Source organism: Physeter macrocephalus, chromosome 14 (genome assembly GCF_002837175.3).
Source record: "Physeter macrocephalus isolate SW-GA chromosome 14, ASM283717v5, whole genome shotgun sequence".
NCBI classification, from domain to species: Eukaryota; Metazoa; Chordata; class Mammalia; order Artiodactyla; family Physeteridae; genus Physeter; species Physeter macrocephalus.
In genome coordinates, this window is record NC_041227.1 from 90,914,608 (window position 1) to 90,927,901 (window position 13,294).

General features: G+C 48.5%; 1 protein-coding gene and 1 long non-coding RNA gene across 3 annotated transcripts; one reads left to right on the forward strand and one right to left on the reverse strand.

The window, feature by feature from the left end:
* Positions 1–714: 714 nt before the first annotated feature.
* Positions 715–6,699, reverse strand: LOC114487697 (uncharacterized). Of its 2 annotated transcripts, none has more exons than XR_008619231.1 (3): positions 6,485–6,699; positions 1,410–1,572; positions 715–1,027 (listed from the first exon to the last, which is right to left on the reverse strand). It is a non-coding gene; the product is annotated as an uncharacterized lncRNA (long non-coding RNA). The 2 variants fall into 2 exon arrangements; XR_008619232.1 differs by lacking the exon at positions 6,485–6,699 and adding an exon at positions 2,258–3,126.
* A 140-nt stretch (positions 6,700–6,839) lies between these two features.
* Positions 6,840–9,796, forward strand: TXNDC17 (thioredoxin domain containing 17). Its single transcript, XM_007102802.2, has 4 exons — positions 6,840–7,080; positions 7,665–7,746; positions 8,178–8,253; positions 9,123–9,796. The coding sequence occupies exons 1-4, from the start codon at positions 6,936–6,938 to the stop codon at positions 9,189–9,191; spliced, it is 372 nt and encodes a 123-aa protein (XP_007102864.1). The 5' UTR covers positions 6,840–6,935; the 3' UTR covers positions 9,192–9,796.
* Positions 9,797–13,294: the final 3,498 nt, after the last annotated feature.

The following is a 13,294-nucleotide window of genomic DNA, read 5'->3' on the forward strand; positions in this document are numbered from 1 at the left end:
AAGTAACAAACTACTGATACATGCAGCAAGGTGGATGAATCTCAGAAATATTACACCAAATCTCAGAAACATCATACCCAGTGAAAGAAGCCTCACACAAAAGAGTACATAGAATATGATTCTGCTTACATGAAGCTCTAGAACAAACAAATCTAATCTATGTTGAAAAAAAATCAGAATAGTGGTTGCCTGTGGAGGGCCGGGGTAGGACTGACTAGGAAGGGGCACGAGAGAACTTTCTGGGGTAATGTAAATGATCTGTATCTTGATAGTGGTATGAGTTATACACGTGTATACACTTGTCAAAACTCAGCAAATGTGACAAGACGTATACGTTTCAGTGTATTTGTTGCAGATGTAAAATGCACATCAAAAGAAAAAAATGGTAAACAAAGAATGAATTCTAGGGGACTTCCCTGGCAGTCCAGTGTTTTAAGACTTTGCCTTCCAATGCAGGGGGTGTAGGTTCAACCCCTGGTCGGGGAGCTAAGATCCCACATGCCTCGGGCCGAAAAACCAAAGCACAGAACAGAAGCAGTATTGTAACAAATTCAATAAAGACCATTTAAAAATGATCCACATCAAAAAAAAAAATATCTTTAAAAAAGAATGAATTCTAGTGTATGATACGCATGCTCAAGTACTCAGGGTACTCAGGGTCTGCAATTTACTTATTTATTTTATTTTTATTTTATTTATTTATTTTTGGCTGTGTTGGGTGTTCGTTGCTGCACGCGGGCTTTCTCTAGTTGCAGCAAGCGGGGGCTACTCTTCACTGCAGTGTGCAGGCTTCTCGTTGCGGTGGCTTCTCTTGTTGCGAAGCACAGGCTCTAGGCATGTGGGCTTCAGTAGTTGTGGCACGCGGGCTCAGTAGTTGTGGCTCGCGGGCTCTAGAGTGCAGGTTCAGTAGTGGTGGTGCATGGGCTTAGCTGCTCCGTGGCATGTGGGATCTTCCTGGACCAGGGCTGAACCCGTGTCCTCTGCCTTAGCAGGCAGATTCTTATCCACTGCGCCACCAGGGAAGCACCTGCAATTTATTTTGATCTGAGTCCAAAAGTATGAGGGATTGATGAATGGATTCTAGAGGGATGGACTGAAGGATAGATAGGCAGTGGAACAAACACGTGAAATAGTATTGGAATCTACAGGTTCACTGTAAAATTCTGTTTGTTGTATGTTTGAAGATTTGCATAAATTACAGTGCTGGGGGAAAAGACATTTTGGGGACAACTGGGTGAAGCTGAATAAAGACTGGTTATTAGATAATATTAGGGAATTATTTTTTGTCCATTTTCTTAGGTGTGATAATGGTTAAATCTAAAAGGTGATTTAAAATGTGTTCATTGCCCTTTTCTTTGTCTGAAATGTTTTATGACAAAACTCTGAAGAGAAAAATAAAACGAAACTACCTGGGTCTGAAGTTTCCTGGGGTCACTCCTCCCATCCAGTTGGACACTAGATGCTAGATGAACACAGGTTGAGGCTGGTCTGCCTGATCCCATCATGTCAGAAAGTGTAGTACAATAGTGAAAGCTCAGTCATGAGCCGACAGTTCTCTCCTAAAATCATTGCCTAAAATAAAAGAAAGTACTTTCAGACCAACTGTATTCAAACAAAAGGAAAGAATAAGTAAAACACAATGCCGTGCTCGTATAACAATATTCTAGTAGTCCCCAGCCACTCCTACTACAGAGTGAGTGCTTAAGGACAGGTATATGACAGTTTCTTCCACTTACTAAAGCAACTACACTTTTGAAATTCTACCTTCCAAGCGAATAGGGGACACACTAGCTTAATGACTACCTCTCGAGCCCTTTTCATTCCAAATTTCACATCTCAAAGGCCGCCGATAAGACGTTATTCCAAAAACAGAGCTCTGCTATGGTAAACAAGCACTTTCCCGCAAGGAAGGTTTACGGATATACAGCCTACATTAATAAATCCTAACTACTAACCAAAAAGCAATACGCTTCACTCTTCTAGGTAGCTCAAAAGGACATAACTCCGAATGACTCTAAGTAAACCTGTGGCATCGGAGTACGTAGACTGACGCCAGGAACTGCCATTAACTAGCTGAACGACCTCTGTACATCTTCAATTTCCCCCAAACTCCCCCCACCCTATATTCACATACAGTGTCTAACAGATGAGAGCGTTTCGTAAACTACACACGCATCAGTGCCTCTCCCTATTCTGAATGCTTCCTTATAGACACTACTGCCCCTGCACTCACACACTTGCTCATGTCATTATTTACCTATTTCACAGGTATCTGTCTCATCTTCCCAGCCAGACAAGGTTCCTGGAGGGTTAGGGCCTTGTCTTGCTCTTCTCTGAGATTCCCCACAACAGTGCTTTGAGCATAGTGGACACTTTAACTCAACATTTGTCAAATTAAGCAGATTTTCCATAAACTGACTGGTGTTAACTGCATGGGGGAGCTTGTCCTCTCAAAGAATCCCATAGGAACTCAACTGGGAAATTCAGGGTTTTTTAAAAGATCCCTAAATTAAGCTTTTGAATAAACTCAAGGATTGTAGACAGGATTTGCTTAAAGACTGACACATCTGTAGAAATATAAAGACTCCTTATTTCTAAGGCTGTAGAGACATGATCAAAAGCGAAGATGGGAGGAGGCACCCAAGTGAGGCAATGCCAACTGGCTTGACATCACCACAGTCCAGGGCCAGAGCCGCAGAATGAAGGAGCCTGCAGAACTGGGGCCTGGGCATCCGCGGCTTGTACGTGGTCAGTACTTTCCCCCGGGATGCCAAAGGTCTAACAGTCCGTTCTCCAACAGGAAGAAACTAGGTGAGCCCCACAGCTCCAGGATACCTCGAGGGATGCTACACACACACACACACAAGCACATACACACACCAAGTCCAGGGACACCCACCCCGAACCGTTCCCTTATACAAAGTCCTGGGACGCCCATCTCCTTGCAACCTGTCCCTTTCCCATTGTGCCAGGAAACCCCCCAATGTGTTATCCCATATACGGTGAGGCATCTCCACGAACTATCTCTCTCCCCCATCCTGAGACACCCTTACGGCCTGTGCCTTCATCCATAACCCAGGACAAATCTCCCCCCAACCTGCTCCCTCCCAAAGAGCCCCAGGGTCCCCCAACCTGTTCCCTATATATATATACTACTGGAATGCACCCCTCAATCTGTCCTCCCCCTCACAATTTTCTCCCAAATTGTCCCCCCTCCCTCTGATTCTAGACCCTCCTGCAGCCTGTCTCCTCCCACCCTGCTGTGCATTATCTCTCAAGTGGCCAATGCCTGTCTCCTCCCTTGAAACCGGGGGCACTTCCTCGGCTTCATTCACCCCCCCAGCCGTGCCTGTCCTGGACAACCCTGGCACGTTCTCAGAGTCCGGTTCTTCCCCCGCAGACCTTGGGCAGCTCCATAACCTGGTCCCATGCCCACAGGTGTAGGACACCACCCCCGGCAACCCCAGGACACTTCTACCTCCTGTCTCCCGCCCTGGAGCCCCGGGGCCCTCTGTGGACGGCCTCCTCCCCGCCGTGAGGCTGGAGACAGCCGCACTGGGTTCTTCTCCTGCAGACCCAGTCACCCACACTGCGGCAGGCCGGCGCCCCGCCGTGGGAACTCCTACAGCTGCAAGCACCCCCAAAGACAGAGGTACCCTGACAGCCCCAGGGACAGCTCCGTCAGCTCTCCTTCTCCATAGGCCTGCGACGCCTTCAGAGTCAGTCTCCCCATCCCCAGGTCCAGAAGCCCTGGCAGCAGTGGGCACCTCAGTTGCCTGTCTCCTTCCCCATACCCCTGAGCCACCCCCAGAGCTGGCATCACCCACCAGCGGCCCAGGGGCCCCAGCAGCTGTGGACACCCCTGCGGTCAGAGGTACTCCTGCAGTCTGTCCCCTCCCTGGCAAGCGTGAGAAACCCCCAGGGTCAGTTTCCACCCCCAGGGGACCAGGTACCCGAGGAGCCGTGGGCACCTCAGCAGCCACAGGAACCCTAGCACTCTGTCTCCTTCCCCATGATCCTGGGGAAGCCTCACAACCAGTATCCTCTCCAACAGACCACAGCTCCTGGGGAGCCATAGGTACCCCTGAAGCCAAGGGTATCCTGGCAGTACGAACCTCTCCCCACAGGTTCAAGTCATCCCTGGAGCCGCCTTCCTGACACACAGAGCCAGACACCCACACAGCGGCAGGCACCCTGGCAGGTACGCTTCCAGACCCAGACATAAACATAGCTGTGGGCACCCCTGCTGGGGCACTCCTGTGCTTGGACACACCTGCTGCCTCTGGCGACCCCACTGCCTCAGACAGCCCCTGCGCTGCCTGCTCCCTCCCCCGCAGACCTGGAGCAGCCCCGGCCTGGGCCTGTCTTCTCACGCAGAGACATGAGGCAGCCCCACAGCCAGCCTCCTGATCCACAGACCCGGGTCCCCCTAAAGCTGCAGGTACCGGAGCCTCTTGCCCCCCCAGAGCCCGCCTCCTTTCCCACAGGCTCAAGACATTCCCACCGCAGGTCTCCTCCTCGACAGCCCCCCGCACTGCATCAGCCGGTGGCACCCCCAGAGCCTGCTGCCTAGCCCACAGGCCTGGGACACCACCACCGCTGGTCCGTTCTCCCACGGCTCCCGCTACCACCGGAGACTGGGACACCCTCCCAGGCTGCTCCGTTCCCCACAGACCCCGGACACTCCCACAGCCTGTCTCTGGCCCCAGAGCCCTAGGTACTCCCATAGCCTGTCCTATGTCCCACAGGCCTGGAGTGCCCCCAGGACCTGCCTCCTGCCCATCAGGACCAGACACCTCTGCAGGCTGTGCAGCTTCCCGGGACCCGGAGTCGCCCCCAGAGCCTGTCTCCACCCACACAGCCTGCCCCCTCTCCCCGAATCCTGGCTCACCCTGACATCTCGTTCCCGCTTCAGTCGCACAAGGCACCCCTATGGGCTGTCCGGTGCCCCACAGGCCAGGGAGATGCCCGGCGTCTGTCTCCTCCACGGCCTGTCTCCTCCGCCACGCGGCTGGGGCACCCACAGAGGGAGTTTCCTCCCGCGCAGCTCTGGGCACCCCTGTAGTCCGCCCCCTTCCCCCTAAGCCTGGGGTATCCCCACAGACAGTCGCCTGCGCTGCCTGCTCCCTCCCCCGCAGACGTGGAGCAGCCCCGCCGCCTGGCTCTCCCTCCACAGCTCTGGGTACCTCCACAGCCTCAGGCCATCCCACAGTGGCCCCGGGAACCCCCCCAGTCGGCCCTTTTCCCCAAGAGCCCGGGGCAACCCCATAGCCTATCCCCTCCACGGGCCCAGGCACCGCCACGGCTTGTCTTCTCCCCCGCGGGTGTGGGGCAATCCCAGAACTTGCGTCCAGAGTCCCAGGCACAGCCACAGGTGGCATCCTCACAGCCTGGCCCTGCCCACACGAACCTGAGGCCCTCTCACAACCTGCCCCTAGGTCCGGAGCTATGGCTACTCCTGCGGCCCGGGGGGCTGTCCTGGCCTGTCCTTTCACCCATGGTCCGGTGAGACCACCACGGCTGGTCTCTACCCACGAAGCCCGGCCAGGAACCCCCCTTTCAACCGGCCCTTCTCCTGCAGACACGGGATGGAGCTCGACTCTGCTTCCTTCCCCACATCCTGAAGCTGCCCTCATAGCCTGCACCTTCAACCACAGTTCCAGAATGCTCTCATGCCCCGTAGATCCCGGACGACCTTTTCTCTCACAGCCTCTGGGGCTCCTATGAGCCGTCTCCTCCTCCTCCCCAGTGCCAGTCACCCACACAGAGCCGACAGACCCCACCACCTGGGGTTCCCCCACTGCCCCGTTCACCCACACAGTCCCAAGGTCCCTTGCAGCCTCCATCGAGCCTGCCGTGCCAGGGGTCCCCGCAGCCTCATTCGCCCCGGCGGCCTGGGCTGTCCCCGCTGCAGGTCTTCTTCCCCATGGCCGCCGACAGTCCTGCAGCCTTTCCGCACTCACACAGCGCGTCTCCCGCACCGAGGACCTCGCCCGGCGCCTCCCTCCACGGCCTCGGGACGTCCCTGCACCCCGTCTCTTCTCCCGCGGCCGCCGGACTCCGCGCCCGGACCTGCTGGGCCCCACGCAGCGGCCCGGCCTCTCCGCCGCTAGCTCGCCCCCGCGCAGCCCCGGCAAGACCCCTGGGCCAGCCGCCCCACTCATCGCTCCAGGACGACTCCCGCCTTCCCAACGCAGCCCCGCGGCACTTTCTGTCTCAGCACCGGCTCCCAGGGAGGCTCCACACACGTACTCACACACTCAGCTCCAGCCCTCGGAGCCTTCCTCCCTCCCAGCCCCCTACCCCCGCCCAGCCCCGGACGCCCGCCCCCCGGTCCCGGGGCCCCACTAAAGCCTCGGCAGGAGAAAAGGTAATTAGGCCCGACGAGCGGCAGGATCTGCGCTGGGTCAAAGTCTCCTCTCCCGCAGATCCATGACTCCTAACGCGGCTTCCCACAATCCCCCCAGCTCCGGCCAGAGCCCACCTGGTCTGGGGCGCGGCACGCCTACCAGAAAGCGGGCTGGGGGCCGCAACTAGGCCTCCCTTCCGGCCGCTCGCCCAGTCGCCATGGCAACGGGCGCAGGGCGGCTTGGGAGCCGTTAAGGCTCCGGAGCCACCTAAGGGTCCAGGGGCTGCGTGGCGGCAGGTTTTGCAGCCACTGCACATGGGGCTGGGGCCGGGACCAGACAGGAGCAGAAGCCGGGGTTTCGGGGTGCAGCCAGCACTGAGAGACCTGAGAAGAGAGAACAGAAAGACGGTGCGGAGGAGTTCTGGCCGTCAGAGGCTCCCGTAGCACCTCAGAACAAGGCTTGCTCCCTCAGACCCTGCCCAGCTCCCCGCCCACCCGGAAACAGCTTCGCCCCATCCCGCATGGAACTCCTCCCAGCGGCAGCCGAACCCAAGACACCTCTAGCTTTCCGAGGCACGCTCTCCCGATGGCCCGCTACGAGGAGGTGAGCGTGTACGGCTACGTGGAGTTCATGCAGGCGGTGGAGCAGCACAGTGGCAAGACCATTTTCGCCTATTTTTCTGGTTCTAAGGACGCCGAAGGCAAAAGCTGGTGCCCCGACTGCGTGCAGGGTGAGGCCGGGATTCGGGGGCTGCAGCCCAGAGGAAGTGGCAGGAAGGCCGAGGCTATGGCCAGAGAGTGGGGTGGAGAGGAAGCGGAGGGAGTCTTGCTCCCGGAGTCCCGCAGGGCGATGTGAGCTCTCACCTTGCCTTTTCCTACCCTGTTCCCGACTCTCCTATTAAGTCCTTCCCGCCCCGCCAAGAGTGCTCTTCTACCATTCGACCCAGGTAATCTTGGAATCTGGTCCATTAGAACTTTTCACTTCCCCAATGTGATTAGTGTCTTACGGGTGACGTGACTTGGTCTCCTTATGATAAGTCAACAAATATTTGTCTTTCATTGTTCTGGGCGCTGTGGCCTGGGGACAAATCAGGACTGAGAGTGGGGTCCTTACCCTTAAAGTGGCTCTCAAAATCAGAAAAAAAAAAACACGTGACTTCTGTTAATCTCCTCAGTTAACTGCAGGATAAAGTCTGAGTACTTACCAAGACTGAGGGGAGAGGAGGAGAGGGGAGGGGAGGGGAGGGGAGGGGGACGCTGTTCATCAGTGCCTCATTGTAAAGTTGGTAATTATTTCTATCAACTTTTTAAAAAGCTGAACCGGTCGTACGAGAGGGGCTGAAGCATGCTGGTGAAGGATGTGTGTTCATCTACTGCCAAGTAGGAGAAAAACCTTAGTAAGTGGCAATGCGTACTCTATTTCCCAGACATGCACTAGACTCTTGCAAATTTAGGCGGGAAGGGTCTTGTGATTCAGGTTCCGAGTTCTAAGGTACAGTCGGATAAGTCAAGCAATTAGAAGATATTAAATACAAATTAAAAATTTGAATGTTCAGCCGTTTGTATTAGGTAAGGGTAATTCAATAATTTGGCCTGATGTTAGTTCAGAACTTAATTGTCTTTACATTTACTTTATATCTTAGTATATATTCACTTAAATGAAAACTTTGCACAGGAGAATATATGTCGTAGACGTCAAAGTTTTTAAAATGTTTACAACAAAAACAATGATTACTGAAAGACTGAAAGTGGGAATGTATCAAATACCAAGCAGAATGTAAGAAACCAAGTAAATGTTTTTCATGATCACTTTCTCCTTCTGAAATAGCTGGAAAGATCCAAATAATGACTTCAGGAAAAAGTTGAAATTAACTGCAGTGCCTACACTACTTAAATATGGAACAGTGAGTATCTTTCTTTAACTGTGTTGGGGATACAGTTCACCCTATCAAAACTCTTTTAACTTGTTCTGGATTCAAATTTGAAAAGATCTTGACATTTCATCCCAAATATCACATTGCTCTTCAGAATGTATTCAAAATACACATGGCTGTCCATCCCTATGGCCTATCCCAATAAGTTATTAATAATGCAAATATTAGGGTTTTTTTCATGCCTTTTAAAAGCCATTGTTATTTTAAAATTCTGTGGGCTTCCCTGGTGGCGCAGTGGTTGAGAGTCTGCCTGCCGATGCAGGGGACACGGGTTCGTGCCCCGGTCCGGGAAGATCCCACATGCTGCAGAGCGGCTGGGCCCGTGAGCCATGGCCGCTAAGCCTGCGCGTCCGGAGCCTGTGCTCCGCAACGGGAGAAGCCACAGCAGTGAGAGGCCCGCGTACCGCAAAAAAAAAAAAAATAATAATAATAATAATAATTCTGTAAGCACTGTTGAAGAAAGTTGGTTAACACACAATTCCTTAAAACAGTGGCATCAATAGTTGTTTTCGACTTAATTCGTAATTCTGGATGAGGAGAAAGGGCATGTCCTCTAGTTTAGTCATGGCCCCGGGATTCTAAATTAAAGAGTTAAAGGGAAGGGGTGACACTGGGCTTCCTGTCTCCTGTTTTAGTCCACGGAGCCAAGTATTTTAATGATTCACCTTAAGGTAAATATCTTAACTATTTCATAAAGATTGTTACAACTAATTAATAGTTTCTGAATAGCATAATTTCTCTGTTCCAAGACTTGTGTCACTCAAGGTAGAACAACTCATTCCCCTCCTAATAACATTTTTGTAGCTGTGGGTTAAGATATGACTGTTGTTCTCTTACAGCCTCAAAAACTAGTAGAATCTGAGTGTCTTCAGGCCAACCTCGTGGAGATGTTGTTCTCTGAAGATTAAGATTTGATGACAGCAATTGTGTCTTTATTTCCTGATCTGCTCTAGAATAAAAGAATCTGCATACTTGCTTTGAATTCATGTTAGCAATAAGTAAATAAATGATGTAAAAAATTGGTACATGTCTAAACAATAGAGAGTGCTATTAAAATGCTCATGAACCCTCAGTTTGCTTTAATAGATGGGTATTTTTAAGCTACCATAGGTAAAATAACTCTTCAGGAGTGGCAGTAATAGCACAAAGGAAGCTATTATTGGAGACGACAGAAATACCTAAAAGCCCCTAATAGTGCAGTAGACAGCTTCCAAATCTCTAAAGGAGTTAGGATCTTTTACCTTAAATTCCACGAATTTACAAAGAACTGTTATTCCTAAAACTCCTTCTTTGGCTTTAGAATGTAGACCTTAACCTAACCACTGAAGGGAAGCACAGCACAGCACATCTAATCCAGCCTCTGCTTAATGCTGGCAGTTTTGTTACAGCTGTCTGAATATGCTTCGCTACTTGGGATGAGGCGGGTGGCAGAGAGGTCAGAGACCGTATAACCTAGTGATGGGAAGGACTTCAGCCTGTGAGTCAGTCTCATTGATTTTCACTTACTAGCTGTGTAACCATTAACCTGTCTAAACCTCAGTTTCCTCCCTTATGAACATGGACCGTTCTGAGGATAAAATGAGAATGCAACTAAGCACTTAACATTGTGCCTGGTTTGTGGTATCTGCCAAATAAAGGTCAGCTTTCCCAAATGAGCACAAATATTTGAGGCTCCTCACCTTTGTTCTAGTCTTAAGGTCAAGAGTCCAATTAGTAGTTAACCACCAATCTTCTCCCTGCCATTACTAGGTCAGTGACATACCAATGATTCTTCCTTAAAGCTCTCTTGCAAAGCAACTGGTGATACAGGTATGTATCCTGCCCTGCAGAATTTAAGAATCTTTATGCGGTTCCTGCTGTCTGACGTAAAGAGGTCACTTACTCCACACCTCTCACTCTGTACATGAAGGGCAGGATAGCTGATCTGAGGGACAGCAAGGTTCCAGGAGACAGACTTGTCCCAGGCCCCACTGTACATGAAAACAGAGCTCAGCTTAGAGTTGGGGATATTCGGTGCCCCTCCCCTCACCTCGCCCCCCGCTGCCTTAAATTGGTCTGAAACACCTAACATTTCTATTCTTACTCAGCTGACTGTGTTAAATACTAATAAAAGCTTACAAATCCACAGGGAAATCAAAGTAAAACAATTCTGGTTTAACAGAAATAATCTATTAACAAGAAGAAGTTAGTTCAATTAAATAGCACACTAACGGTTCTAGGTGCTACCACAATAAAGGTACATAGGATGAGTCTTTTTTTGTCTTCACTGTACAAAAGCAATATATACATGTCTTAAGAGCCTGGTCTGGATCCAACTGTTCATTTTCCTGATGTGTTATTTTGCTGTTGCTGCTCCGCCAGGGCTTGCTGAAGGCGCATCCGCTTCCGAGAATAGTGCTGCCAGTGCAGAATTTGCTGCTCATCAATAAATTTCGCACACTGAGCATTCACCAACTCCTTACGGAAGTGTTCATATTGGAGCAGTTCTAACATGTGTAAACACTGAGGGTACCTGGGGTTAAGTTTATAAGTTAATGATCGACATAACGTAGTAATACCACGCTCTAGTTCAGTTACCTAAAAACGATCTTGCAGCCTACCATTTCTGTAACATTAATTTAGTATACTCCGGTAGTACAGTTCTTTTTTTTCCTGCTTATGCATCAAAAGTCAGCAAAATTTTCAAAAGTGAGAAAACTTAAGTTCAGAAAGATTAAATAACTTGCCTAAGACCACACAGTAACTGGTAAACACAGTCAACATTGGGGGACAAATCATGCTATTCTCTTCTGGTGGTTTCCAAGGTGAGATGCACGAACACTTTTTATTTTAGTAATTAATTATGTGTTTAATTAATACCTACTGGTTTTCCATAAACAATAAGACAACTTTTATTTTAAAATTGAGTCAATCTCAGAAAGAACTAACCACAAATATTGTATTCTAGTTTTCCATAGGGATATAACAATTCTGAAATTAAGTACATATACTCTAAGGTTGAGCAAATACGTAAGTAAATATGCTGTAGATAGAAAGCCAAATGTCTGGCTCTCAGAAAAAGAGTTTCAGATAAGGAAGGGGGAAGGCTAGAATGAATCTTGTTACTGAGTTGGAATTGAAAACATCAGTATGAACTCATGGCTTTTTATATATATATATATACACACACACACACACACAGATATAGAAATAGATATTTATATACACATACACACAATTTCTAGCTTTGTGTGTTGCGAGGGCCTAGAAGCATTGACACCAATGAGCACAGAGTGCCCAGATCATGGGTTTTATATAGAATTATCCAAGGTTGGTTGGAGACATGGCTGATTCTAAGGCTAACAGAGGGAAAGTACAAGATGCGCCTGGAATATTACGTAGTGCCAGAAAGAAAAATGCTCAAAAAATTATAGGGATATGTCAAAAGTACTCAGGAGCCAATGTGAAGGGGTTCCCACTGGCTATATCTGGGATCAAGAAGATACATAATTATAACCCACAAGATAAAGAATCCAAGAGTCCATATTGATGTAACCTTTTTAAATGAATAAATCAGGAACAAGGAAATGTACCTTCCTTACAACTGAATACCAACTAATAAATGAATAAAGAACGATGGAATTAGAAAGTCACCACAGTAAAAATTGTTTCAAGCAAGTATCTTCCACAGATGCTAAAGTTAGGTAAAAGAATGAAATATGAAACAAGATATTTATATAGTCTCAAAGTATTCCCTCACAAAATATGTATTAAATACAAAAGGAAAAATAGTAACTTGATACAGAGAAAACCGGCAGCCACCACCCCAACCAAGTGATCAAAATTAATATCACCAGTAGAGGGACAAATTGACATCCTATGACTGCTGATATACCAAGAAGGATATAACATCACTTCTGTGTCACACTTATGGGGGGAAAAAAAAAAGACTGATGAACTCAGATTAATGGAGACTAAGACATGACAACAAAATGCAGCATCTGAGCCTAGACTGGACACTGCCCCAGACACAAGACATTAGTGAGACAGCTGGCAAAATGTGAGTGAGGTCTGCTGGTTAGATAACAAGATCAGATATCAATGTTAATGTTCTGATTTTGATCACTGTACTATGATTATGTAAGAGGTTTGCATTTAGAATATCTGGGGGAAGAATATACAGGAATTCTTACTGCTTTTCCATTTGTTTTTAAGTAAAATTATTTCAAATAGAAAAGACATAAACTTTTAATGAGTCAATTAAAAAACAGTAAGTCTTATAGGGAGTACACAGATAGAGCCAAAATTGTACAGGTGGTATACAAATGACTAACGTTTGGGGACAGTACACTACAGCAGTGCTTCTCAAATTTTAATGCACACATGAATCACTTCTTAAAATGCAGACTCTGATTCAGGAAGCCTGGGGTGGAGCCTGAGGACTGCACTTCTAACAAACTCCCAAGTGATACCAATGTTGCTGGTCTGAGGACCACATTGAGTAGCAGGGCCCTACACCATGTTGTCCTTATTACACATTTGCTTCCTATACTCCAAAGATACATAGTTGCTTGTAATTGTCAGCAGCTAAGCCTGGAAAGCCCTACTCACACCTACCCTGGCTATTTCCTTTTCATGAGGACATTGTTGGTAGTTAAAAAGACCTAGGTTTGAAACCAGCTCTGCCATTCTCCAACTGGGTGGCCTCAAACAAGGTACTTAAACTCCCTTAAGGTTTAGTTTCTTCAACTGTAAAATAAGTTAATGTGATGACCAAGAGAATGGTCTTCATGTAGCATTTAGTAACTGGAACTTAGACACACAGTGATCATTTATCAGACTTGTAGAGACAATACTCAGAATACATTACATGACAAAATAAGGAATTATAAATATGTTAATAGGCTACAATTATAGCATTAACCAACAAGATGAAATAGAAGAGGTACAAAAGGAAAGTTCTGCAATTAGATTTTTTAAAAATAAATTAATAAATGGAGAACTAAACTAATAGCATTGATGAAAATAAGAA

Excerpts from the sequence above, each read along its gene's own strand:
- TXNDC17 (XM_007102802.2), top strand. The coding sequence starts at position 6,936 with ATGGCCCGCTACGAGGAGGTGAGCGTGTACGGCTACGTGGAGTTCATG. Across the intron at positions 7,081-7,664 it reads GTGCCCCGACTGCGTGCAGG|CTGAACCGGTCGTACGAGAG; the intron begins GTGAGGCCGGGA and ends CTTTTTAAAAAG. Across the intron at positions 7,747-8,177 it reads CAAGTAGGAGAAAAACCTTA|CTGGAAAGATCCAAATAATG; the intron begins GTAAGTGGCAAT and ends CTTCTGAAATAG.